A 25,789-nucleotide genomic window follows, 5' to 3' on the forward strand; every position below is an offset into this window, starting at 1 on the left:
TAAGTTTCAGGGGGCACCTCTAAGGTGCCCTCTGGGGTGTATTTGACAATAAAATGTACACTGGCATCAGTGTGCATTTATTGTGCTGAGAAGTTTGACAAATTCCCAGACCATATACTCTTATGGCTACCCTGCACTTACAATGTCTAAGGTTTTGTTTAGACACTGTAGGGGTACCATGCTCATGCACTGGTACCCTCACCTATGGTATAGTGCACCCTGCCTTAGGGCTGTAAGGCCTGCTAGAGGGGTGTCTTACCTATACTGCATAGGCAGTGAGAGGCTGGCATGGCACCCTGAGGGGAGTGCCATGTCGACTTACTCGTTTTGTCCTCACTAGCACACACAAGCTGGCAAGCAGGGTGTCTGCATGGTTGTCATTCTACTTCTGGACTGAGCAAAAGCCTATGGAATGGCATTGCGGCTTGACCTGAACGGTGACCGACCTGCCTGCAAATATAATAGGACTGTGAGAGTCAGGTGAACGGCCTTGATCAAAAGTTACCTTGATTGTATCCTTCCACTGCACACTAAGGGGCAGATTTATGAAAAGCCGCACTTCACCTAGTGCAGCGCCACTTTTCTTGCGCCCCTTAGCACCCCCTAATGCCACCATGGTGGCACCATATTTAAAATACAGCGTACCATGGCAGTAGTTAGGGTGACTAGCATCAATTTTTTACGCTAATCCTGCAAAGCCCCAGACTAGCGTAAAAAATTAGGACGCTAATCCTACAGAGCACCCAGAGGCACACTGTAATCAATGGGATCCTCTTTTTAACACCTGCACTTAGCAGGCATTAAATTTTTTTTTAGATGAAAATAGGGCAAAGGAATCTGATTCCTTTGCACCATTCTTACAGCCCCCCTTAGCGCCAGAACGCCCCCCTTGTATAAATTATGCCTGGCACAAGCATAATGTGGCGCAAAGAATTACAAAGTGGCACAATGCAAGCACTGCGCCACTTGTAAATTTGGAGCAGTGTTTTTTCCCCTTCCAATGCCACATTAGTGTGTAAAAAAAAAAAAATACGCTAATGTGGAGCTGAAACGGCGCAAGGCCACCATAAATCTGGGCCTAAGTAACTAACAATTTCACCTGTTTTGCATAAGAACTCCATGAGAGTATACTTGTTTTCCAGCTTTCCTTCTCTACGCTGCATGCCCGCCGCTCCATTTTTTTTAATGTACTTCCCCCAACCATGCCCTCTCAGTCCCTATTGCTCTCCCCTTGTATACTTCTCCACAATCCCACTGTTGATATCACTGTCATGTGCTTTTTCTCTCATACGATTCTCTACTCACCCCCAATGCAATGGTTCTTTTCTCCGTATGCTGCTGTTCTCTTAATATGCTGTTCTTCCATGCATTGTGCCCTCCTCTATACAATGCATTCCCTCCTCACTCCCCTCATTGACCCTTTCATTACCCCTCAACCCCAGCTTCTCTGTCCTTTTTAAAACTACGCTTTCACCCTAAAAACTGATCTAAGTGGCACAGGCCTCGAATACAAAGAGAGCACATATTGGCCTTGCCAATGCTTGTTTTCTATTGTGAAAGAGGTGTGTGATTTCGTCCTTTGCAAACATGCTTACTGCAAAGCATGGTACATAAATGATATTAATGTTCTACACACAATCTGGTTATATGTGGACATTACAAAGCAATACATTGGTTAGTGAGTAAATAAACGTGAGCAATGCGCAACAAATTGTGCATCGTTTAAACCCACATATTTAGGTCATTTTATTCCCTAACAGTGCAAACCGGTAATTGTCCTGACCAGCAGGACAGCTGTCCATGCAGCACAGCTGGCTGTCCCTGTGTCTTACTAAACATAAATGAACAGGATCTGGGAGGACAGCTGCAAATTATAGTAAACCTCAACATCACTGGAAAAGCGCAACGTATGACATGGTAGCACAAGGAAGAGGTGTACCAGGACTTCAGAAGGGGTGGTGGTGTAGGAGGCAAAGGCTTGTTATATCTCAAAGCAATGAGAAAATCGGAGGACAGCGACAGGCTGAGAAGGTGGTGTTTGCAGTATTTAAACAATTTGTAATGGAGCTCTGGTAAAACTCAAACAGGCTGACGTTCTTGGCAATCTTGTAGCAGGGAAATGACTTTCAGTTCTCTTCTCACTGCTATTCTGTTCACACATAATGGACATAGGTTTAGGTGTGGAACATACAGGGAGACTATTCACACTTGCTACACAAGAGGATGCGCAGCTGCATTACTCCTGCAAAAAGGAAGAGGAGAAGTCTACATTATAGTTCCCCACTTGATGACCGTCAAGTATGAGGAATCACTGCACCTGCAATTCACTGTTCTATACTGGTTCTGCAAGGAGAAACCTGTTGTAAATCCTTGTTTTACCTATCCTATCAGCAAGAGAAGAGAGCAAGGCTGTTGGCAGCACAGGGTGGTTAGTGATTCTAGTGGTGCCACAAGTGTTTTTGATCTTTATTATGAAGGCATATTTTATTACAGTAAAACAAGAGTAGGAACCCCAAAGGCTGCCTCATTGTTGTAAACAGAGAAGGGTTTAGTGCTTGCATATGCTTTCAATGTCTAATTAGTGATGGTAAACAATACATGAACACATTAAAAATAAAATGCTCTTTATTTATTTACTATCTTAAGTACAGTATGTGAGATATATGTATATATATATATATATATATATATATATATATATATATATATAGATATATATATATAGATATATATACACACATACATATACACACACACATTTAGGCCTCTGCAGCGAAAATAAATATGGCCAATAAAACATTTAGAGCATATATAAAAAAATGCTATGGCACGACCCATCTAAGCACATGTGCAGTGCGTACTATACTATTTATCATTGTTGAAGGAGGGGCATCATGACCAATCATGTCAATTTCTTGCTACAATGGTAGGTTTTATAAACACATACAGGAAATGTTTAGAATGTTCCTACTGCAATGCTCATTTTACATTGGCTGAATACATTAAGAAAGCATCACCTAACAATGCTTTAACATAGACATCAAAAGGTATTACAATCATTTCAACTACTGATCTGGAAATGTCAACCACATTACATTACCTCAGCAGGGGATTTAAGCTCATCTGGCTTTTCCCATGTCGACTGCTTAGTTTCAATGTTATAAAAGTATATTCTTCCATCAGGAGATTTATGTTCAGTCCACATAGATTTCTGCCACAAATAAAGCAGTTGGTGAAATAAATATCTTCTCACAAAAAAAGATTAACATAAACAGTGACAATAGAAAGTATGTCCAACATTAAAAAATGTGTACTTGTTTAGGTTTCTGATCTTCAATCACAGAAGTGTTGACAGCATTCATCGACTGTGGAGCAGGAACTGCAGGATGTGTGGGCTAAAAGAAAAAACAAAGCATCTGAGATTAGAAAATTCATGTTCTACTGTTAATTCACCATATTTGCATTAGATAGTTTCAACTACTTAGACTTACTGCTAGCGTTCAACAACTTCTGGTGCAAAACTAAAGCATACATTTTTCAGTCTAAACTGATTTATAAACATTCAGATGGAAAACAATGAATCAGTTTCATTGCACGTATTCATTTTTAAACACATTGCTTTCATTTGTTTCTGTCAAACCTATGGCAGTACTCAAATTCCATGGACAGTTAAAAACGTAGGATTTCAGAATTAGTTTCTGATTACTTAAATGGGCATCTGCTTACTCTCCAATGCTGCTAATATTTTCAGTCATATATCCATGTAGGACTGTGTAAAGCACTAAAGCCCAACAGGTGTTCAGTATTGCTCAGTTAAATAATTATCAAAGTCTTAACTTAATTTTTTCTTCTAATACAATAAACATATAAATAAAGCAAGAGAAAAGAAGTGAAAAATGTATACACAGATTAGGGCAGAAAACCGGTAGCACTCCATATAGTTAACAATCTTCATGGGTACTCCATCTTTACACTTGTTAAACCGAGGTTACAATTTGATATTCCAGGTGCACCATTTAAAAAATATGATGTGAAACATTAACTAAATGTACAATCTACTACACATTTAGCATACCGTTAAGATGCAATGTACTTGCATAATGAATTAGGAATTTGCCATGTATCCATATTAGCAAAATCTAATCCGGTCTTGCAATATTCAATTGTTTTGCAGCTAAACTAAAAGCTCAATTAATACAGGTGTCTTAAATGACTTCAGTCAATTTAAAGCAACAGGATTCCATCATTATGGCATGAGAGCAGACAATGCCTTGGACTGAGTATTAATTTAAATAAGGTACAATAACAGACAAGGCTATATTAGTGTATTTCTTTGCTCCTTCTAGGGAACGAGTGTGACACCCACAAAGAAGTACAGTAAAGATAAAAGTATGGTGTTTGTTGAAATTGAGCACGGTAGACTTATAAAAAAAATAAAAAATAAAAATAGCATGGTCCTTTGTTTATTCATTTAGATAAAGACAATCCATAAAAGGACCTAATTATTGTATTGGTTTTGATTCATGAAAATGAATTGAAAAATACTTCTGCAGAAAAGCTGCATCCATCTATTTCAGAGATTCCAGGCACAGTCTGTTAGAGAATGTGTGTCAATGAATCAGATTTAGAGCATGGTTTAGAGTTTGGCGGATGGGGTTACTCCATCATAAAAATGGCCGATATTCCGACCGCTGTATTACGATTCCATTATATCCTATGGACATCGTAATATGGCAGACGGGATATACGGCACAGTTGGCGACAGAGTAATCCGCCCAACTCTAAATCAAACCCGTAATCAGCAGGGGGAAAAAAATAGAAGAAGGTGGTCAGGCGTTAGAGCAAAAAAAAAAAAAAACACACACACACAGAAGTAGCTCTGCAGTAGTCCATGATTCCGGGTAAAGTAGTACTAAATGCACAGAAGCAGAAAGCAATGTGAATGGGCCACCTGGCCTTATGCCCCATGCAGATTTGTTATGAACTTGCTAAGTGTAGCCTATGATTTTTTTAAAGTCCAAAAGAATTTCCAGGCCTGCTTTAAGTGTTGAATATATAAAACGGTTCTGTACTTCACTTACCTGATTAGAGGGAAGACCAGGCGGAAGATTTGGAGGATGGGCAGGGCCTAATACAAAAACAGAGCAAAAAAAAGGAAGACAATCACGATCAACGAGGATACTTGCAACTGAACACCACCACACTTGCTGTAGGAAAGTACCATCTTTCTTGGCATGTTACCCCCATTTTACCTGTATGTCAGTATGTTTTTGCCTGTCGCTGGAGGGCAAGGGGGGGTGTTAACTGTCACTGAGGCTCTGCTAACCAAACCTCAGTGTTTATGCTCTCTCTGCGTTTAAATTTCACACTATAGGCTAGACTTTGCAATGGTAACTCCAAATAGGGCCATGTAAGGTGTCTAAGATCATGGAAATGTCCCCCATTCCAAATCTGGTATTGGGGAGCCAATTCCATGCATCCTGGGGGCTCCACCATGGACCCCCAGTACTGCCAAAACAGCTCTCTGAGGCTTGCAATGCAGCTACAGCTGCTGCCACCTCACAGAGAGGGTTCTGCCCTCCTGGGGTCTGAGCAGCTCAGTCCCAGGAAGGCAGAACAAAGCATTTCCTTTGGGAGGAGGGTATTACACCCTCTCCCTTTGGAAATAGGTGTTACAGGCTGGGGAGGGGTAGCCTCCCCCAGCCTCTGGAAATGCTTTGAAGGGCACATATGGTGCCCTCCTTGCATAAGCCAGTCTACACCGGTTCAGGGACCCCACAGTCCCTGCTATGGCGCCCAAATGGACAAAGGAAAGGGGAGTGTCACTCCCCGGTCCATCACCACCCCAGGGGTGGTGCCCAGAGCTCCTCCAGTGTGTCCTAGACTACAGCCATCTTGTTTTCCAAGGTGTGGGGACACTCTGGAGGCCGCCGAGTGGCCAGTGCCAGCCTGCGACGCTCAACTCGCTAAGTTGACCTCCGGAGGCATGGGATCTCCCTTTGCAGTGCTGCACCAACTGTAATTTCCACCTCCTTTGTCCCAGTGTCCTGGGACTTCCGTGGGTGCTGTCTGGTGTTCGGAGGACTCTCTAGAGTGCGGAGAGCCCCACTTCCTCCTCACAGAGTTGAGGCCCCCAGGTCCCTCCTGGGTCCAGACAAAGCCAGATTGACACAAAACACGACTTTGTCAGAACCAAGGCCTGTTTTAGACGAATCCAGTGCTAAAACTCACCTGCTTCCAACTTCTCTTTGTGGGACATCCATTGCATCACGTAGGAACCCGCTGACATCTTCCCTGGGTGCATTTCTGCAGACTTCGTCCAACCGGGGACTCTACTTTTGCACCCTCTTATGGGTTGGCAGGGGCTCCTGTCCTTCCTGGAACTTCTGGACTTGGTCCCCTTCCTTTGCAGGTCTTCAGGTCCAGGAACTCACCATTTGTGTTTGCAGTCTCGCTTGGTTCTTGCAATAACTCCAATAATGATTTGTAGTGTGTCCTAAGGAAACTTGTAGTACTTTACTCCTGCTTTTCTGGGCTCTGGGGTGGGGTATTTTACTTACATTTACTGTATTCTTTCCCTCCCAGCGATTCTCTACACACTACTCTTCTCTAGGGGGGAATTTGTGATTCGCATTCCACTTTTTTAGTATATTGTTTGTGTTTCCCCTAGACCTATTTTCTCCCATTGCATTCTACAGCATTTCATATTGTTTGGACTATCCCATGTCTAGTTACCAACCTTATTTTGGTGTCTAGTGTATATATTGTGTATAATACTTACCTCCAGAAGGAGTATTGCCTCTAAGATATTTTTGGCCTGGTGTCACCCAAATAAACTACCTTTATTTTTGGTAACACTGAATATTGTCTTTACTTGTGTATAAGTACTGTGTAACTATAAGTGGTATTGCAGGAGCTTTGCATGTCTCCTAGTTCAACCTGCACTGCTCTGCTATAGCTATCTCTATCTGCCTAAGCTGCTAGAACACTACTAAACTTCACTAATAAGGGATAACTAGGCCTGCTGTAAGTACCCAAGGTACCCACTACAAACCAGGCCAGCCTCCTACACTTGCCCTCAAGGATGCTTGGAACTGAACACCACCACAAATTCACTTGAGTAACATTAACTTCCTAGCGCTTATTATCCTTTTTAAGCAAAGCAACCCCATCTCACTGACTATGGTAGATTCCCTTGTCTAACAGGCTAGAAGGTAAAGACAAGGTGGACCACCTCAAATTACAACACTGACAAAGCATACATTCTCAGGAGACCTTTTCTACTGGTCCAGATGCTGCTGGCGAAAAGAACTTACATACATTCAACAGCGAGCTGTTAAGTACTTCTGGGTAGCCACTTTAGCCCACAAATATTGCTTAGGATGCAAAAGACCAGTTCTTAAATGTCTTAGTGTCCAGTTAACGTCCGCTCATGGATAGAAATAGTCACTATCTACAAGAAACCAGCCCAGGGAGACAGCCCATTATGGACTCAAACTGTCCAAAATCAGAGTAGGAGCATTTAGTGATGGAATGAGACTAATGCAGGCATTATGACATTTAGGGGTACATCAGACTTCAGGTGGAAATACCTCATAACAGCGTGGTCGCAATTAGATTAAAGAGAAACAGAGGTCAGGGGGCAAGAACACATCCAGGCTCAACAAGCTACGCTACATCAAAATCACAAGCTAGGGGCACAAATTCTAGTGACTTCAAGCACCACTGCTGAATGAGGTTGCTAACTCTACACCAGGGACTCTCAGGAAGGGAATCCACCAAAAACCCATCAGTAAGACACTGCTCTTTAAACCAAGAGATTACACAGGAGCTGGGCACACAGCAGATATTGTGATGTACAGGAACTACCTACACAAAGGGCATTGTTAATCTATGGCTGTGCGGATGGGGCGGCCTGTGGCATTTTCTCTAAATACCTAAAAACATTAATGCCCCATAATACCGAAAAGGAAAGTTTGTGTGGGAAGAAGTAATTTACCAACAGGACAAATTCGGAGTCAAATTTTGTTACTAAATTCCAAACAGGAAGAAAGCAGGCTGAGGTACCCTTGTTCAAAACAGAAGCGTACTACGAGCTCCAAACACTTTGGGAATCAAGAAGTGAGCAACAAGGAGCAACATATTAGGCACAATAACATTTCTTTTATTGACATTGCTGCATCTCTACTAAGAAAGGCTTGCATGGCAAACAATGGACAAATTCACAGGCACACATACCCAAAGGAGCATCCAGGTTACCTCCTTGCTGTGAGAGAAAAAAAAAAGGATGTCAAGACACACTGAAAATACTATTGATTACAGAAAACTTCTTATATAAAAAGGTATGCTCTAATAGGGTGGAAAGAAGGAGCAAACTAAGTCATGAAGAGTGCACTAATGATTAAAGGAATTTACAGAAGAAGCACTCAATATCAATGTTAATTTAAAATAAAAAAACAAGTAGATAGAAAAAGTTCTGGTGAATGTAGTCAAAATGGCCGCCAGCGGTGGAACTTGTACTTACACGGGCTGTGTAAGGAAAAAACTGAACAGGCAACCATGACAAACTAAACCTACAAATAATCGCCAGTTTCATAATGTGGCAATACTTCTTCATTGCTATGCAAAGATAACCATTGCTAATTAACAGGAATAAAAAGTGAAGAACTGGACAGCAATACCAAAAAATAAATAAATAAATCCATCAGGAAAATACGTCTAAGAAGGCTTGTAGGAAAAAAAAAACACCTTTCCTGCATCCAGTGTTTCAAGTATGGTGTCAAAAGCATGCTGGGCAGTTCGAATGTTTGTATAATTAGTAGTCATGGATTATTTGCAACTGTAAAATACCCTAGATTTAGCAAAGCATAGAACTATCCAACTTTGTTTCTTTGTAAGCTGGCTGAATGTTTGCCTGCAGATGAATTTGCTCCTTATGTAAGGCAAATGATGAGACTCATGTTGTAAGAGCATATCAAATGGTTTAAGTGGGATTACCCACCGCCCTATGTTGTATGATGTGGTGGGTGAAAGTAAAACGCAAGTAGTAATATTAACAGACCAATAGATTGAGTGCTCACCTACATATATATATGTATGTTTTTGTATTTATTATTTTTTATTTAATGCATGAGGCTAGCGAAAGTAAAGTACTTTCTAGGACAAATCTAAAAAGGTACACCATAACAGTAGAGGATTGTGTGCCAACAGATGCTGGACCAACGGGACTTCTGTATTTACAACCTAACAACTAGAGGGTCACAATAAAGAGCATTTTTTGGGGACTTGAACTACAGGTATGCTCCCCTAATCACCTTTGTGTAGGTTTATCGCCTCAATGGCACTTTTGTTGAGCAGTGCATCCACCTTTTCCAACAGAAGAGAGATGTGGTCAAACATCAAGACACTGTGTTGGCTTGTAATTCTTTGGCCTCATCATCAACTATGCAAAGCTTGTAACAGACCTTCTAAAGCACGCATTTGTCTAGTGTCAAATTGTACCAACAACTATCAAATAACTTCAGAATTCCTCAACAACAATGGCATGGACATTGAACCTGTGATGTCTGGCCTTATCTCCATTTCTTGCCTCACAAGTACCAGTGCTGGAAAGGTGCATACGGATGCCAGAAAACAAATCGTTTTGTTAGTATTGTGTAACATATCAATGCTGCCATTAGGGTTTACATGCCTAAGGGAGAAAACCTTCTAAAAGAGCTTTGTAGGAAGTTGGCTCTGTATGCACTATTTCAAAGTAAGGAATAGTATGCACAGAGTCCAAGAGTTCCCCTTAGAGGTAAGATAGTGGCAAAAAGAGATAATACTAATGCTCTATTTTGTGGTAGTGTGGTCGAGCAGTAGGCTTATCAAAGGAGTAGTGTTAAGCATTTGTTGTACATACACACAGGCAATAAATGAGGAACACACACTCAGAGACAAATCCAGCCAATAGGTTTTGTTATAGAAAAATATCTTTTCTTAGTTTATTTTAAGAACCACAGGTTCAAATTCTACATGTAATATCTCATTTGAAAGGTATTGCAGGTAAGTACTTTAGGAACTTTGAATCATTTCATTAGCATGTATACTTTTCACATAAAACACAATAAGCTGTTTTAAAAGTGGACACTGTGCAATTTTCACAGTTCCAGGGGGAGGTAAAGTAATGTTAGTTTTAACAGGTAAGTAAGTCACTTACAGGTTTCAGTTTTTGGTCCAAGGTAGCCCACCGTTGGGGGTTCAGAGCAACCCCAAAGTTATCACACCAGCAGCTCAGGGCCGGTCAGGTGCAAAGGTCAAAGAGGTGCCCAAAACACATAGGCTATAATGGAGAGAAGGGGGTGCCCCGGTTCCAGTCTGCCAGCAGGTAAGTACCCTCGTCTTCGGAGGGCAGACCAGGGGGGGGTTTGTAGGGCACCGGGGGGGACACAAGCCCACACAGAAAGTACACCCTCAGCAGCGCGGGGGCGGCCGGGTGCAGTGTGCAAACAAGCATCGGGTTTCCTTTAGTTTTCAATGGGAGACCAAGGGGTCTCTTCAGCGATGCAGGCAGGCGGGGGGGGGGGGCTCCTCTGGGTAGCCACCACCTGGGCAAGGGAGAGGGCCTCCTGGGGGTCACTCCTGCACAGAAGTTCCGTTTCTTTAGGGGCTGGGGGCTGCAGATGCAGGGTCTTTTCCAGCCGTCGGGAAATGGAGTTCAGACAGCCCCGGTCAGGGGGAGCCTGGAGATTCCCTCTGCAGGCGTCGCTGTGGGGGCTCAGGGGGGACAACTTTGGTTACTCACAGTCGTAGAGTCGCCGGAGGGTCCTCCCTGAGTTGGTTGTTCTTCACCAGTCGAGTCGGGGTCGCCGGGTGCAGTGTTGCAAGTCTCACGCTTCTTGCGGGGAGTTGCAGGGGTCTTTAAATCTGCTCCTTGTAACAAAGTTGCAGTTCTCTTGGAGCAGTGCTGCTGTCCTCGGGAGTTTCTAGTCTTTCTTGAAGCTGGGCAGTCCTCAGAGGATTCAGAGGTCGCTGGTCCCTTGGAAAGCGTAGCTGGAGCAGGTTTCTTTGGAAGGCAGGAGACAGGCCGGTAAGTCTGGAGCCAAAGCAGTTGGTGTCTTCTGTTCTTCCTCTGCAGGGGTTTTTCAGCTCAGCAGTTCTCTTCTTGTAGTTTCAGGAATCTAAATTCTTAGGTTCAGGGAAGCCCTTAAATACTAAATTTAAGGGCGTGTTTAGGTCTGGGGGGTTAGTAGCCAATGGCTACTAGCCCTGAGGGTGAGTACACCCTCTTTGTGCCTCCTCCCAAGGGGAGGGGGTCACATCCCTAATCCTATTGGGGGAATCCTCCATCTGCAAGATGGAGGATTTCTAAAAGTTAGAGTCCCCTCAGCTCAGGACACCTTAGGGGCTGTCCTGACTGGCCAGCGGCGACTCCTTGTTGTTTTCTTGGTTTCCTCCAGCCTTGCCGCCAAAAGTGGGGGCCGTGGCCGGAGGGGACGGGCAACTCCACTAAGCTGGAGTTTCCTGCGGTGCTGTGACAAAGGGGTGAGCCTTTGAGGCTCACCGCCAGGTGTTACAGCTCCTGCCTGGGGGAGGTGTTAGCATCTCCACCCAGTGCAGGCTTTGTTACTGGCCTCAGAGTGACAAAGGCACTCTCCCCATGGGGCCAGCAACATGTCTCGTGTGGCAGGCTGCTGGAACCAGTCAGCCTACACAGATAGTCGGTTAAGGTTTCAGGGGGCACCTCTAAGGTGCCCTCTGGGGTGTAGTTTACAATAAAATGTACACTGGCATCAGTGTGCATTTATTGTGCTGAGAAGTTTGATACCAAACTTCCCAGTTTTCAGTGTAGCCATTATGGTGCTGTGGAGTTCGTGTTTGACCAACTCCCAGACCATATACTCTTATGTCTACCCTGCACTTACAATGTCTAAGGTATTGCTTAGACACTGTAGGGGCACAGTGCTCATGCACTGGTGCCCTCACCTCTGGTATAGTGCACCCTGCCTTAGGGCTGTAAGGCCTACTAGAGGGGTGACTTATCTATACCTGCATAGGCAGTGAGAGGCTGGCATGGCACCCTGAGGGGAGTGCCATGTCGACTTATTCGTTTTGTTCTCACCAGCACACACAAGCTGGCAAGCAGTGTGTCTGTGCCGAGTGAGGGGTCTCCAGGGTGGCATAAGACATGCTGCAGCCCTTAGAGACCTTCCTTGGCATCAGGGCCCTTGGTACCAGGGGTACCACTTACAAGGGACTTATCTGGATGCCAGGGTGTGCCAATTGTGGAATCAAAAGTACAGGTTAGGGAAAGAACACTGGTGCTGGGGCCTGGTTAGCAGGCCTCAGCACACTTTCAATTCAAAACATAGCATCAGCAAAGGCAAAAAGTCAGGGGGTAACCATGCCAAGGAGGCATTTCCTTACACAACCCCCCCTCCCCCCCCCCCCCCCCCCAAACGAAAGAGGATGAGACTAACCTTTCCCAAGAGAGTCTTCATTTTCTAACTGGAAGAACCATGGAAAGGCCATCTGCATTGGCATGGGCAGTCCCAGGTCTGTGTTCCACTATAAAGTCCATTCCCTGTAGGGAGATGGACCACCTCAACAGTTTTGGATTTTCACCTTTCATTTGCATCAGCCATCTGAGAGGTCTGTGGTCAGTCTGAACTAGGAAGTGAGTACCAAAGAGGTATGGTCTCAACTTCTTCAGGGACCAAACCACAGCAAAGGCCTCCCTCTCAATGGCACTCCAACGCTGCTCCCTGGGGAGTAACCTCCTGCTAATGAAAGCAACAGGCTGGTCAAGGCCATCATCATTTGTTTGGGACAAAACTGCCCCTATCCCATGTTCAGAGGCATCTGTTTGCACAATGAATTGCTTGGAGTAATCTGGAGCTTTTAGAACTGGTGCTGTGCACATAGCTTTCTTCAGGGTGTCAAAGGCCTGTTGGCATTCTACAGTCCAGTTTACTTTCTTGGGCATTTCCTTGGAGGTGAGTTCTGTGAGGGCTGTCACAATGGATCCATATCCCTTCACAAACCTCCTATAGTACCCAGTCAAGCCAAGGAATGCCCTGACTTGAGTCTGGGTTTTTGGAGCTGCCCAGTCCAGAATAGTCTGGATCTTAGGCTGGAGTGGCTGAACTTGGCCTCCACCTACAAGGTGTCCCAAGTAAACCACAGTTCCCTGCCCTATCTGGCATTTGGATGCCTTGATAAAGAGGCCTGCAGATTGCAGAGCCTTCAAAACCTTCTTCAGGTGGACCAGGTGATCCTGCCAGGTGGAGCTGAAGACAGCAATATCATCAAGATAAGCTGCACTAAAGGATTCCAACCCAGCAAGGACTTGATTCACCAACCTTTGGAAGGTGGCAGGGGCATTCTTTAAACCAAAGGGCATAACAGTGAACTGATAATGCCCATCAGGTGTGGAGAATGCTGTCTTTTCTTTTGCTCCAGGGGCCATTTTGATTTGCCAGTACCCTGCTGTTAAGTCAAAGGTACTTAAGAATTTGGCAGCCCCTAATTTGTCTAGTAGCTCATCAGCTCTAGGAATGGGATGAGCATCTGTCTTGGTGACAGAGTTGAGACCTCTGTAGTCCACACAAAACCTCATCTCTCTTTCCTTCTTTGGTGTGAGGTTTGGGGACTAAGACCACTGGGCTAGCCCAGGGGCTGTCAGAGTACTCAATTACTCCCAATTCCAGCATCTTGTGGACTTCCACCTTGATGCTTTCCTTAACTTGGTCAGACTGTCTAAATATTTTGTTTTTGACAGGCATGCTGTCTCCTGTGTCCACATCATGGGTACACAGGTGTGTCTGACCAGGGGTTAGGGAAAAGAGTTCAGCAAACTGCTGCAGGACCTTCCTACAGTCAGACTGCTGTTGGCTAGAGAGGGTGTCTGAGTAGATCACTCCATCCACTGAGCCATCTTTAGGGTCTGATGAGAGGAGATCAGGGAGAGGTTCACTCTCAGCTTCCTGGTCCTCATCTGTCACCATCAACAGATTTACATCAGCCCTGTCATGGAAGAGCTTAAGGCGGTTCACATGGATCACCCTCTTGGGGCTCCTGCTTGTGCCCAGGTCCACCAGGTAGGTGACCTGACTCTTCCTTTCTAGTACTGGGTAAGGGCCACTCCATTTGTCATGGAGTGCCCTGGGAGCCACAGGCTCCAGAACCCAGACTTTCTGCCCTGGTTGAAATTCAACCAGTGCAGCCTTTTGGTCATACCACAACTTCTGGAGTTGTTGGCTGGCCTCAAGGTTTTTACTTGCCTTTTCCATGTACTCTGCCATCCTTGAGCGAAGGCCAAGTACATAGTCCACTATGTCTTGTTTAGGCTCATGAAGAGGTCTCTCCCAGCCTTCTTTAACAAGAGCAAGTGGTCCCCTTACAGGGTGGCCAAACAGAAGTTCAAAGGGTGAGAATCCTACTCCCTTCTGAGGCACCTCTCTGTAAGCGAAAAGCAGACATGGCAGGAGGACATCCCATCTCCTTCTGAGTTTTTCTGGGAGCCCCATGATCATGCCCTTTAATGTCTTGTTGAATCTCTCAACAAGGCCATTAGTTTGTGGATGATATGGTGTAGTGAATTTATAAGTCACCCCACACTCATTCCACATGTGTTTTAGGTATGCTGACATGAAGTTGGCACCTCTGTCAGACACCACCTCCTTAGGGAAACCCACTCTGGTAAAGATACCAATGAGGGCCTTGGCTACTGCAGGGGCAGTAGTCGACCTAAGGGGAATAGCTTCAGGATACCTAGTAGCATGATCCACTACTACTAGGATTTACATATTTCCTGAGGCTGTGGGAGGTTCTAGTGGACCAACTATGTCCACACCCACTCTTTCAAAGGGGACCCCCACCACTGGAAGTGGAATAAGGGGGGCCTTTGGATGCCCACCTGTCTTACCACTGGCTTGACAGGTGGGGCAGGAGAGGCAAAACTCCTTAACCTTCTGGGACATATTGGGCCAGTAGAAGTGGTTGACTAACCTCTCCCACGTCTTGGTTTGTCCCAAATGCCCAGCAAGGGGAATATCATGGGCTAAGGTCAGAATAAACTCTCTGAAACCCTGAGGCACTACCACTCTCCTAGTGGCACCAGGTTTGGGATCTCTTGCCTCAGTGTACAGGAGTCCATCTTCCCAATAGACCCTATGTGTTCCATTTTTCTTGCCATTGGACTCTTCAGCAGCTTGCTGCCTAAGGCCTTCAAGAGAGGGACAGGTTTCTTGTCCCTTACACAACTCTTCCCTTGAGGGTCCCTGTAGGAAGTTGGCTCTGTATGTGCTATTTCAAAGTAAGGAATAGCATGCACAGAGTCCAAGGGTTCCCCTTAGAGGTAAAATAGTGGTAAAAATAGATAATACTAATGCTCTATTTTGTGGTAGTGTGGTCGAGCAGTAGGCTTATTCAAGGAGTAGTGTTAAGCATTTGTTGTACATACACATAGACAATAAATGAGGTACACACACTCAGAGACAAATCCAGCCAATAGGTTTGGTTATAGAAAAATATATTTTCTTAGTTTATTTTAAGAACCACAGGTTCAAATTTAACATGTAATATCTTGTTTGAAAGGTATTGCAGGTAAGTACATTAGGAACTTTGAATCATTTCAATTGCATGTATACTTTTCAAGTTATTCACAAATAGCTGTTTTAAAAGTGGACACAGTGCAATTTTCACAGTTCCTGGGGGAGGTAAGTTTTTGTTAGTTTTACCAGGTAAGTAAGACACTTACAGGGTTCAGTTCTTGGTCCCCGAGGAAGCCCCCCCTTGCCTGCCTGCAGCGCTGAAGAGATCCCTTGATCTCTCATAGACTAACATTGAAAACACGACGCTTGTTTCTACACTGCACCCGGCCGCCCCGCGCTGCTGAGGGTGAAATTTCTGTGTGGGCTTGTGTCCCCCCCCGGTGCCCTACAAAACCCCCCTGGTCTGCCCTCCGAAGACGCGGGCACTTACCTGCAAGCAGACCGGAACCGGGGCACCCCCTTCTCTCCATTCTAGCCTATGCGTTTTGGGCACCACTTTGAACTCTGCACCTGACCGGCCCTGAGCTGCTGGTGTGGTAACTTTGGGGTTGCTCTGAACCCCCAACGGTGGGCTACCTTTGACCAAGAACTGAACCCTGTAAGTGTCTTACTTACCTGGTAAAACTAACAAAAACTTACCTCCCCCAGGAACTGTGAAAATTGCACTAAGTGTCCACTTTTAAAACAGCTATTTGTGAATAACTTGAAAAGTATACATGCAATTGAAATGATTCAAAGTTCCTAATGTACTTACCTGCAATACCTTTCAAACAAGATATTACATGTTAAATTTGAACCTGTGGTTCTTAAAATAAACTAAGAAAAGATATTTTTCTATAACAAAACCTATTGGCTGGATTTGTCTCTGAGTGTGTGTACCTCATTTATTGTCTATGTGTATGTACAACAAATGCTTAACACTACTCCTTGGATAAGCCTACTGCTCGACCACACTACCACAAAATAGAGCATTAGTATTATCTATTTTTACCACTATTTTACCTCTAAGGGGAACCCTTGGACTCTGTGCATGCTATTCCTTACTTTGAAATAGCACATACAGAGCCAACTTCCTACATTGGTGGATCAGCGGTGGGGTACAAGACTTTGCATTTGCTGGACTACTCAGCCAATACCTGATCACACGACAAATTCCAAAATTGTCATTAGAAATTGATTTTTGCAATTTGAAAATTTTTCTAAATTCTTAAAAGACCTGCTAGAGCCTTGTGTTAGATCCTGTTTCGCATTTCTTTTAGAGTTTAAAAGTTGTAAAAGTTTGAAATTAGATTCTAGAACCAGTTTTAGATTCTTAAAAAGTATTCCAACTTTTAGAAGCAAAATGTCTAGCACAGATGTGACTGTGGTGGAACTCGACACCACACCTTACCTCCATCTACAGATGAGAGAGCTAAGGTCACTCTGTAAACTAAAGAAAATAACCATAGGCCCCAAACCTCCAGGAGCTTTTGGCAGAGTTTGAAAAGGCCAACCCCTCTGAGGATGGCAACTCAGAGGAAGATGATAGTGAATTGGAGGAAGATTCCCCCCTACCAGTCCTATCTAGGGAGGACAGGGCCTCAAGCCCCGACTCCAAAAATACTAGTCAGAGATGCTGGCTCCCTCACAGGAGGGACCAGCACCTCTGAAATCACTGAGGATAACTCCAGTGAAGAGGACATCCAGTTAGCCAGGATGGCCAAAAGATTGGCTTTGGAAAGACAGATCCTAGCCATAGAGAGGGAAAGACAAGAGATGGGCCTAGGACCCATCAATGGTGGCAGCAACATAAATAGGGTCAGAGATTCTCCTGACATGTTGAAAATCCCTAAAGGGATTGTAACTAAATATGAAGATGGTGATGACATCACCAAATGGTTCACAGCTTTTGAGAGGGCTTGTGTAACCAGAAAAGTGAACAGATCTCACTGGGGTGCTCTCCTTTGGGAAATGTTCACAGGAAAGTGTAGGGATAGACTCCTCGCACTCTCTGGAAAAGATGCAGAATCTTATGACCTCATGAAGGGTACCCTGATTGAGGGCTTTGGATTCTCCACTGAGGAGTATAGGATTAGATTCAGGGGGGCTCAAAAATCCTCGAGCCAGACCTGGGTTGACTTTGTAGACTACTCAGTAAAAACACTAGATGGTTGGATTCAAGGCAGTGGTGTAAGTAATTATGATGGGCTGTACAATTTATTTGTGAAAGAACACCTGTTAAGTAATTGTTTCAATGATAAACTGCATCAGCATCTGGTAGACCTAGGACCAATTTCTCCCCAAGAATTGGGAAAGAAGGCGGACCATTGGGTCAAGACTAGGGTGTCCAAAACTCCCACAGGGGGTGACCAAAAGAAAGGAGTGACAAAATCTCCCCAGGGGAAAGGTGGTGAGACAGCCAAAACTAAAAATAGTAAAGAGTCTTCTACAGGCCCCCAAAAACCTGCACAGGAGGGTGGGCCCAGAGCCTCTTCACAAAACAATCCTGGGTACAAGGGTAAAAACTTTGATCCCAAGAAGGCCTGGTGTCGAAACTGTAGTCAGTCTGGACACCAAACTGGAGACAAGGCCTGTCCCAAGAAAAGTTCCACTCCAAACTCCAATCCAGGTAACACTGGAATGGCTAGTCTCCAAGTGGGATCAACAGTGTGCCCAGAGCAAATCAGGGTCCACACTGAAGCTACTCTAGTCTCTGAGGGTGGGGTGGATTTAGCCACACTAGCTGCCTGGCCTCCTAACATGCAAAAATACAGGCAGCAGCTCTTTATTAATGGGACAAGTGTAGAGGGCCTGAGGGATACAGGTGCCAGTGTCACCATGGTGACAGAGAAACTGGTTTCCCCCTGGCCAATACCTGACTGGAAAAACTTATACAGTCACCAATGCTGACAATCAAACTAAAGCACATCCCATGGCAATGGTAACTTTAGAATGGGGAGGGGTCAATGGCCTGAAACAGGTGGTGGTCTCCTCAAACATCCCAGTAGACTGTCTGCTTGGAAATGACCTGGAGTCCTCAGCATGGGCTGAGATAGAACTAAAAACCCATGCAGCCATGCTGGGTATCCCTGAACTGGTGTGTGTAAAAACAAGAGCACAATGCAAGGCACAGGGTGAAAAAGTAGAGCTGGAGTCTGGAAAAATGGCCCAGCCTACCAAGAGAAAAGGAAAGTCAGTTGGGAAACCAACTGCAACACAGTCAGAAAAAGAGAACCTCTCTTCTCAGGAAGAAGTTCTGCCCTCTGAAGGAACTGAGCCTTTGGAGCTTGAACCTTATCAGGTTGAGCTCTTAGGCCCAGGGGGACCCTCAAGGGAGGAGCTGTGTAAGGGACAAGAAACCTGTCCCTCTCTTGAAGGCCTTAGGCAGCAAGCTGCTGAAGAGTCCAAGGGCAAGAAAAATGGAACACATAGGGTCTATTGGGAAGATGGACTCCTGTACACTGAGGCCAGAGACCCCAAACCTGGTGCCACTAGGAGAGTGGTAGTGCCTCAGTCGTTCAGAGAGTTTATTCTGACCTTAGCCCATGATATTCCCCTTGCTGGGCATTTGGGACAAACCAAGACGTGGGAGAGGTTAGTCAACCACTTTTACTGGCCCAATATGTCCCAGAAGGTTAAGGAGTTTTGCCTCTCCTGCCCCACTTGTCAATCCAGTGGTAAGACAGGTGGGCACCCAAAGGCCCCCCTCATTCCACTTCCAGTGGTGGGGGTCCCCTTTGAAAGAGTGGGTGTGGACATAGTTGGTCCACTAGAACCTCCCACAGCCTCAGGAAATATGTATATCCTAGTAGTAGTGGATCATGCTACTAAGTATCCTGAAGCTATTCCCCTTAGGTCGACTACTGCCCCTGCAGTAGCCAAGGCCCTCATTGGTATCTTTACCAGAGTGGGTTTCCCTAAGGAGGTGGTGTCTGACAGAGGTACCAACTTCATGTCAGCATACCTAAAACACATGTGGAATGAGTGTGGAGTGACTTACAAATTCACTACACCATACCATCCACAAACTAATGGCTTAGTTGAGAGATTCAACAAGACATTAAAAGGCATGATCATGGGGCTCCCAGAAAAACTCAAAAGGAGATGGGATGTCCTCTTGCCAGGTCTGCTTTTTGCTTACAGAGAGGTGCCACAGAAGGGAGTAGGATTCTCACCCTTTGAACTTCTGTTTGGCCACCCTGTAAGGGGACCACTTGCTCTTGTTAAAGAAGGCTGGGAGAGACCTCTTCATGAGCCTAAACAAGACATAGTGGACTATGTACTTGGCCTTCGCTCTAGAATGGCAGAGTACATGGAAAAGGCAACCAAAAACCTTGAGGCCAGCCAACAGCTCCAGAAGTTTTGGTATGACCAAAAGGCTGCACTGGTTGAGTTCCAACCAGGGCAGAAAGTCTGGGTTCTGGAGCCTGTGGCTCCCAGGGCACTCCAGGACAAATGGAGTGGCCCTTACCCAGTGCTAGAAAGGAAGAGTCAGGTCACCTACCTGGTGGACCTGGGCACAAGCAGGAGCCCCAAGAGGGTGATCCATGTGAACCGCCTTAAGCTCTTCCACGACAGGGCTGATGTAAATCTGTTGATGGTAACAGATGAGGATCAGGAGGCAGAGAGTGAACCTCTCCCTGATCTTCTATCATCAGACATTCATCTCTGCACTAGACATTATGCTTCTAAAAGTTGGAATACTTTTTAAGAATCTAAAACTGGTTCTAGAATCTAATTCAAACTTTTACCAAACTTTTAAACTCTAAAAGCAATGCTAAACAGGGACTAACACAAGGCCCTAGCAGGACTTTTAAGAATTTAGAAAAATTTCAAATTGCAAAAATCAATTTCTAATGACAATTTTTGGAATTTGTCGTGTGATCAGGTATTGGCTGAGTAGTCCAGCAAATGCAAAGTCTTGTACCCCACCGCTGATCCACCAATGTAGGAAGTTGGCTCTGTATGCACTATTTCAAAGTAAGGAATAGTATGCATAGAGTCCAAGGGTTCCCCTTAGAGGTAAGATAGTGGCAAAAAGAGATAATACTAATGCTCTATTTTGTGGTAGTGTGGTCGAGCAGTAGGCTTATCCAAGGAGTAGTGTTAAGCATTTGTTGTACATACACACAGGCAATAAATGAGGAACACACACTCAGAGACAAATCCAGCCAATAGGTTTTGTTATAGAAAAATATATTTTCTTAGTTTATTTTAAGAACCACAGGTTCAAATTCTACATGTAATATCTCATTTGAAAGGTATTGCAGGTAAGTACTTTAGGAACTTTGAATCATTTCATTAGCATGTATACTTTTCAAATAAAACACAATAAGCTGGTTTAAAAGTGGACACTTAGTGCAATTTTCACAGTTCCTGGGGGAGGTAAAGTAATGTTAGTTTTAACAGGTAAGTAAGTCACTTACAGGTTTCAGTTTTTGGTCCAAGGTAGCCCACCGTTGGGGGTTCAGAGCAACCCCAAAGTTATCACACCAGCAGCTCAGGGCCGGTCAGGTGCAAAGGTCAAAGAGGTGCCCAAAACACATAGGCTATAATGGAGAGAAGGGGGTGCCCCGGTTCCAGTCTGCCAGCAGGTAAGTACCCGCGTCTTCGGAGGGCAGACCAGGGGGGTTTTGTAGGGCACCGGGGGGGACACAAGTCCACACAGAAAGTACACCCTCAGCAGCGCGGGGGCGGCCGGGTGCAGTGTGCAAACAAGCGTCGGGTTTCCTTTAGTTTTCAATGGGAGACCAAGGGGTCTCTTCAGCGCTGCAGGCAGGCAAGGGGGGGGGCTCCTCGGGGTAGCCACCACCTGGGCAAGGGAGAGGGCCTCCTGGGGGTCACTCCTGCACAGAAGTTCCGTTTCTTTAGGGGCTGGGGGCTGCGGGTGCAGGGTCTTTTCCAGCCGTCGGGAAATGGAGTTCAGACAGCCGCGGTCAGGGGGAGCCTGGGGATTCCCTCTGCAGGCGTCGCTGTGGGGGCTCAGGGGGGACAACTTTGGTTACTCACAGTCGTAGAGTCGCCGGAGGGTCCTCCCTGAGTTGGTTGTTCTTCACCAGTCGAGTCGGGGTCGCCGGGTGCAGTGTTGCAAGTCTCACGCTTCTTGCGGGGAGTTGCAGGGGTCTTTAAATCTGCTCCTTGTAACAAAGTTGCAGTTCTCTTGGAGCAGTGCCGCTGTCCTCGGGAGTTTCTAGTCTTTCTTGAAGCTGGGCAGTCCTCAGAGAATTCAGAGGTCGCTGGTCCCTTGGAAAGCGTCGCTGGAGCAGGTTTCTTTGGAAGGCAGGAGACAGGCCGGTAAGTCTGGAGCCAAAGCAGTTGGTGTCTTCTGTTCTTCCTCTGCAGGGGTTTTTCAGCTCAGCAGTCCTTCTTCTTCAGGTAAGTTGCAGGAATCTAAATTCTTAGGTTCAGGGAAGCCCTTAAATACTAAATTTAAGGGCGTGTTTAGGTCTGGGGGGTTAGTAGCCAATGGCTACTAGCCCTGAGGGTGAGTACACCCTCTTTGTGCCTCCTCCCAAGGGGAGGGGGTCACATCCCTAATCCTATTGGGGGAATCCTCCATCTGCAAGATGGAGGATTTCTAAAAGTTAGAGTCCCCTCAGCTCAGGACACCTTAGGGGCTGTACTGACTGGCCAGTGACTCCTCCTTGTTGTTTTCTTTGTTTCCTCCAGCCTTGCCGCCAAAAGTGGGGGCCGTGGCCGGAGGGGGCGGGCAACTCCACTAAGCTGGAGTGTCCTGCGGTGCTGTGACAAAGGGGTGAGCCTTTGAGGCTCACCGCCAGGTGTTACAGCTCCTGCCTGGGGGAGGTGTTAGCATCTCCACCCAGTGCAGGCTTTGTTACTGGCCTCAGAGTGGCAAAGGCACTCTCCCCATGGGGCCAGCAACATGTCTCTAGTGTGGCAGGCTGCTGGAACCAGTCAGCCTACACAGATAGTCAGTTAAGGTTTCAGGGGGCACCTCTAAGGTGCCCTCTGGTGTGTAGTTTACAATAAAATGTACACTGGCATCAGTGTGCATTTATTGTGTTGAGAAGTTTGATACCAAACTTCCCAGTTTTCAGTGTAGCCATTATGGTGCTGTGGAGTTCGTGTAAAACAGACTCCCAGACCATATACTCTTATGGCTACCCTGCACTTACAATGTCTAAGGTATTGCTTAGACACTGTAGGGGCACAGTGCTCATGCACTGGTGCCCTCACCTATGGTATAGTGCGCCCTGCCTTAGGGCTGTAAGGCCTACTAGAGGGGTGACTTATCTATACCTGCATAGGCAGTGAGAGGCTGGCATGGCACCCTGAGGGGAGTGCCATGTCGACTTACTCGTTTTGTTCTCACCAGCACACACAAGCTGGCAGGCAGTGTGTCTGTGCCGAGTGAGGGGTCTCCAGGGTGGCATAAGACATGCTGCAGCCCTTAGAGACCTTCCTTGGCATCAGGGCCCCCTTACAAGGGACTTATCTGGATGCCAGGGTGTGCCAATTGTGGAATCAAAAGTACAGGTTAGGGTTAGGGAAAGAACACTGGTGCTGGGGCCTGGTTAGCAGGCCTCAGCACATTTTCAATTCAAAACATAGCATCAGCAAAGGTAAAAAGTCAGGGGGTAACCATGCCAAGGAGGCATTTCCTTACAAGCTTGAACACTGGAAGGCACAACATGACTTTTAGGGTGTTGTCCCTATCCCTCTGGCAAGTCACTACCTGGCCAAACAGAGAGACCTCAAAAGGTCTGTTAAAATTTGATTTAAATCTGTAGCCCAGAAAGTCATCAACTTGTGCAGCAGTGATCACCCCACAGGCTGTATCAACAGAATCAACTGAAGCACCATGAAGTGCTAGTGACTGCTTGCAATATGACTGCAAACACAGACACTGCACAAACATGTACAGTTTATTAAGCATTGCCAAAGCCCAGCACTGGCAAGCTAAGAGTGATATTAATCTTATAAAACGTCTAAATAAAAGTGGTTGTCATATGTATATAATAACATTTTGTAGAGACCATTGTGTATAATTTCATAAAACAGTGAAGATGGTTCCCAGTGTGCCTAGAACGGGTATAGAAACACACTTAGTTGTAAATAACATCATAAGAAAATGTTATTCCAAAGGGCCCGTATATGCATGCACAACAGCTTCTGTGATAAAGTGTCTACACCACCCTAAAGTGGTGTCCAGAGGCAATAAAGCAGTCAGTTTCTACTGACTGCTTTCCACAGAGAGGTGGCACACAGTCAATGTGTCCAGAGGGCTGCTTTTGTGCTTCTTTTTCTCTCTCTCTCAAATAGTAAAAAAGAATAAAGATGGGGTGGGGGGGGGGGGGGAACAGTAAAGTAACCTGTAGGTATATGTATGTTTTTTTTATTTTATTTTTATTACATGGTGGTTGGTGAGTCACCTGAAGTGATTCTTAGGCCACACCTGAAAAAAACATATCCTCTCAGCCACAAAGGTTCTACGTAACAGTAAACATCTCTGCATAGCTCAATGGAGAAACGAGGAGGCATTAATACAGTGATACCGAGCACTGGTTTAATAAGTGTGGGGAGTGGGAACAACTGCGAAACTATGGAATCAATTTTTGGAAAGAGAAAAGCTGATTTATTACATTAGAAATACGCACGGTAACGCAAATTGAACAATAAAAAGGAAGACTAGATGAGGAATACCATTACTGTTGGCTGTGGCTGCATTGGAGGCTGTGGCATATGAGGCATCATCATACCAGGCATCACAGATGGCATCATACCAGGCATCTACAATGAAAGCATGGCTGTTAAGTAAACAGAACCTACAAAGCAATGATGACAAGACTAAAATACAAGTACGAAAGATGTGAAATAGCTACAGAACAGTTAAATGTTGATATGCAAGTCACTTAAGACTGTAAACTACATAAAGGTCACTGACTTTTTTCCTGGAGGCAGAACAATTCGGGTGAACTTCTAATGTGCCTGTTCTCTGGGTGGTTACACACAAGTTTAGGTTTTCTACTGCAATCAGGAATCCGAGTCATCCTCCGTTGATATGTTTGAGGTATACAACAGGTTTACAGCAGCAAATTGCATGCAGTCTCAAAAATCCTCCCTTAAAATCATGTGTTTGAATAACTGACCTTCCCTTCAATTTTCATTTTTCCCCTCATTCATTTCCTTTGAACGTCCTTCTCCTTCACAGCCACATTTTGTTTGCCTCACTTGAGTACTTAAGACTACTCTAGTCGCAGGTCTATACCTTAATCTATTTCACTGAAACTGTATCCCTGCAACATAAAAATATATTTGGAAACGAGGTTAAATTAGCTATCATCAGCTAAGGGACTGAAATTCAATTCAATTTTTTGGGAGGTTGGGGAGGGGGAAGAGGTGAAATGGAACCCCACAGCATGAGGATAACATTCAAAACATTAATTAAAAAAAGTTATGTTATAATAGAGGAAATCCCATTAAAATCTGCAAAAGAGACAGAATTTAGTGAAAAGCAACCTTACCATACATTCTTGATAAGCTTTACTATAACCCATGGTAGATAGACTACATTACCAAATAGGTATATAAATTGTATCACAAAAGCCTCACCTGTCCCATTGACGGTCCTCCCATGGGACCCCCCATATGCTGCATCATCTGGGGCATCATTCCATGTGACACTGGGGGCATGTTTGGCATTCTTTGGCCCATGTGTGGCATCCCCATGCGCTGGAAATGAGGAATGCCTGGGTGACCCATCTGAAATTAAAACAACCTCAATTAACATAAAATCAAAAGCATTTCTATGTGTTACGCCCTGTGTTTGTCTCATCAGCAAAGAAACATTAATACAAGTGTGTAGGAAGCTGGCTCTGTATACACTATATCAAAATGAGACATTGTGTGTACAGTGTCCAAGGGTTCCCCAGAGGCTTAACAGAGATTAAAGTAGATAGTACTAATGCTCTCTTTTGTGGTAGTGTGGTTGAGCAGTTAGGCTTATCAGAGGGTAGTGAAAAGTATTTGCTGTACACACACAGGCAATAAAGCACACACTCAATAACACCTGGCCAATGGTTTTCATACAGCAAAAATATATTTTGTTACTTTATTTCTGCAACCACAAGATTCAATTTGCAAGTAAGTATCCAACATATGTATCAATACCACTTGGTTTTGAATTGGCAAGTTATACTTTTTTTTAATAAATAGCAATAATCGGTTTCAAAAGTTGACAGTGCAATTTTCAAGGACAGTTCTAGGGGGAAGAAAAGTTAGCATAGTTTTGAGGAAAGTTCTAGACTTACCAGTAC

General features: G+C 44.9%; 1 protein-coding gene across 1 annotated transcript in view; it reads right to left on the minus strand.

Annotated features, from left to right (window-relative positions):
* LOC138274069 (pre-mRNA-processing factor 40 homolog A-like) overlaps window positions 1–25,789 on the minus strand; it is a gene marked incomplete at its 3' end in the record, with an annotated part of 550,808 nt that overhangs the window by 522,977 nt on the left and 2,042 nt on the right. The window contains exons 2-7 of the mRNA XM_069218962.1: window positions 25,086–25,235; window positions 24,177–24,263; window positions 8,239–8,266; window positions 5,082–5,128; window positions 3,315–3,395; window positions 3,101–3,211 (exon numbers count right to left, since the gene is read on the minus strand). Coding sequence (XP_069075063.1) covers window positions 3,101–3,211; window positions 3,315–3,395; window positions 5,082–5,128; window positions 8,239–8,266; window positions 24,177–24,263; window positions 25,086–25,235 — 504 coding nt within the window. The remainder of the gene's footprint in view (window positions 1–3,100; window positions 3,212–3,314; window positions 3,396–5,081; window positions 5,129–8,238; window positions 8,267–24,176; window positions 24,264–25,085; window positions 25,236–25,789) is intronic.

The sequence above is a fragment of the Pleurodeles waltl genome, unplaced genomic scaffold, assembly GCF_031143425.1.
Source record: "Pleurodeles waltl isolate 20211129_DDA unplaced genomic scaffold, aPleWal1.hap1.20221129 scaffold_155, whole genome shotgun sequence".
NCBI classification, from domain to species: domain Eukaryota; kingdom Metazoa; phylum Chordata; class Amphibia; order Caudata; family Salamandridae; genus Pleurodeles; species Pleurodeles waltl.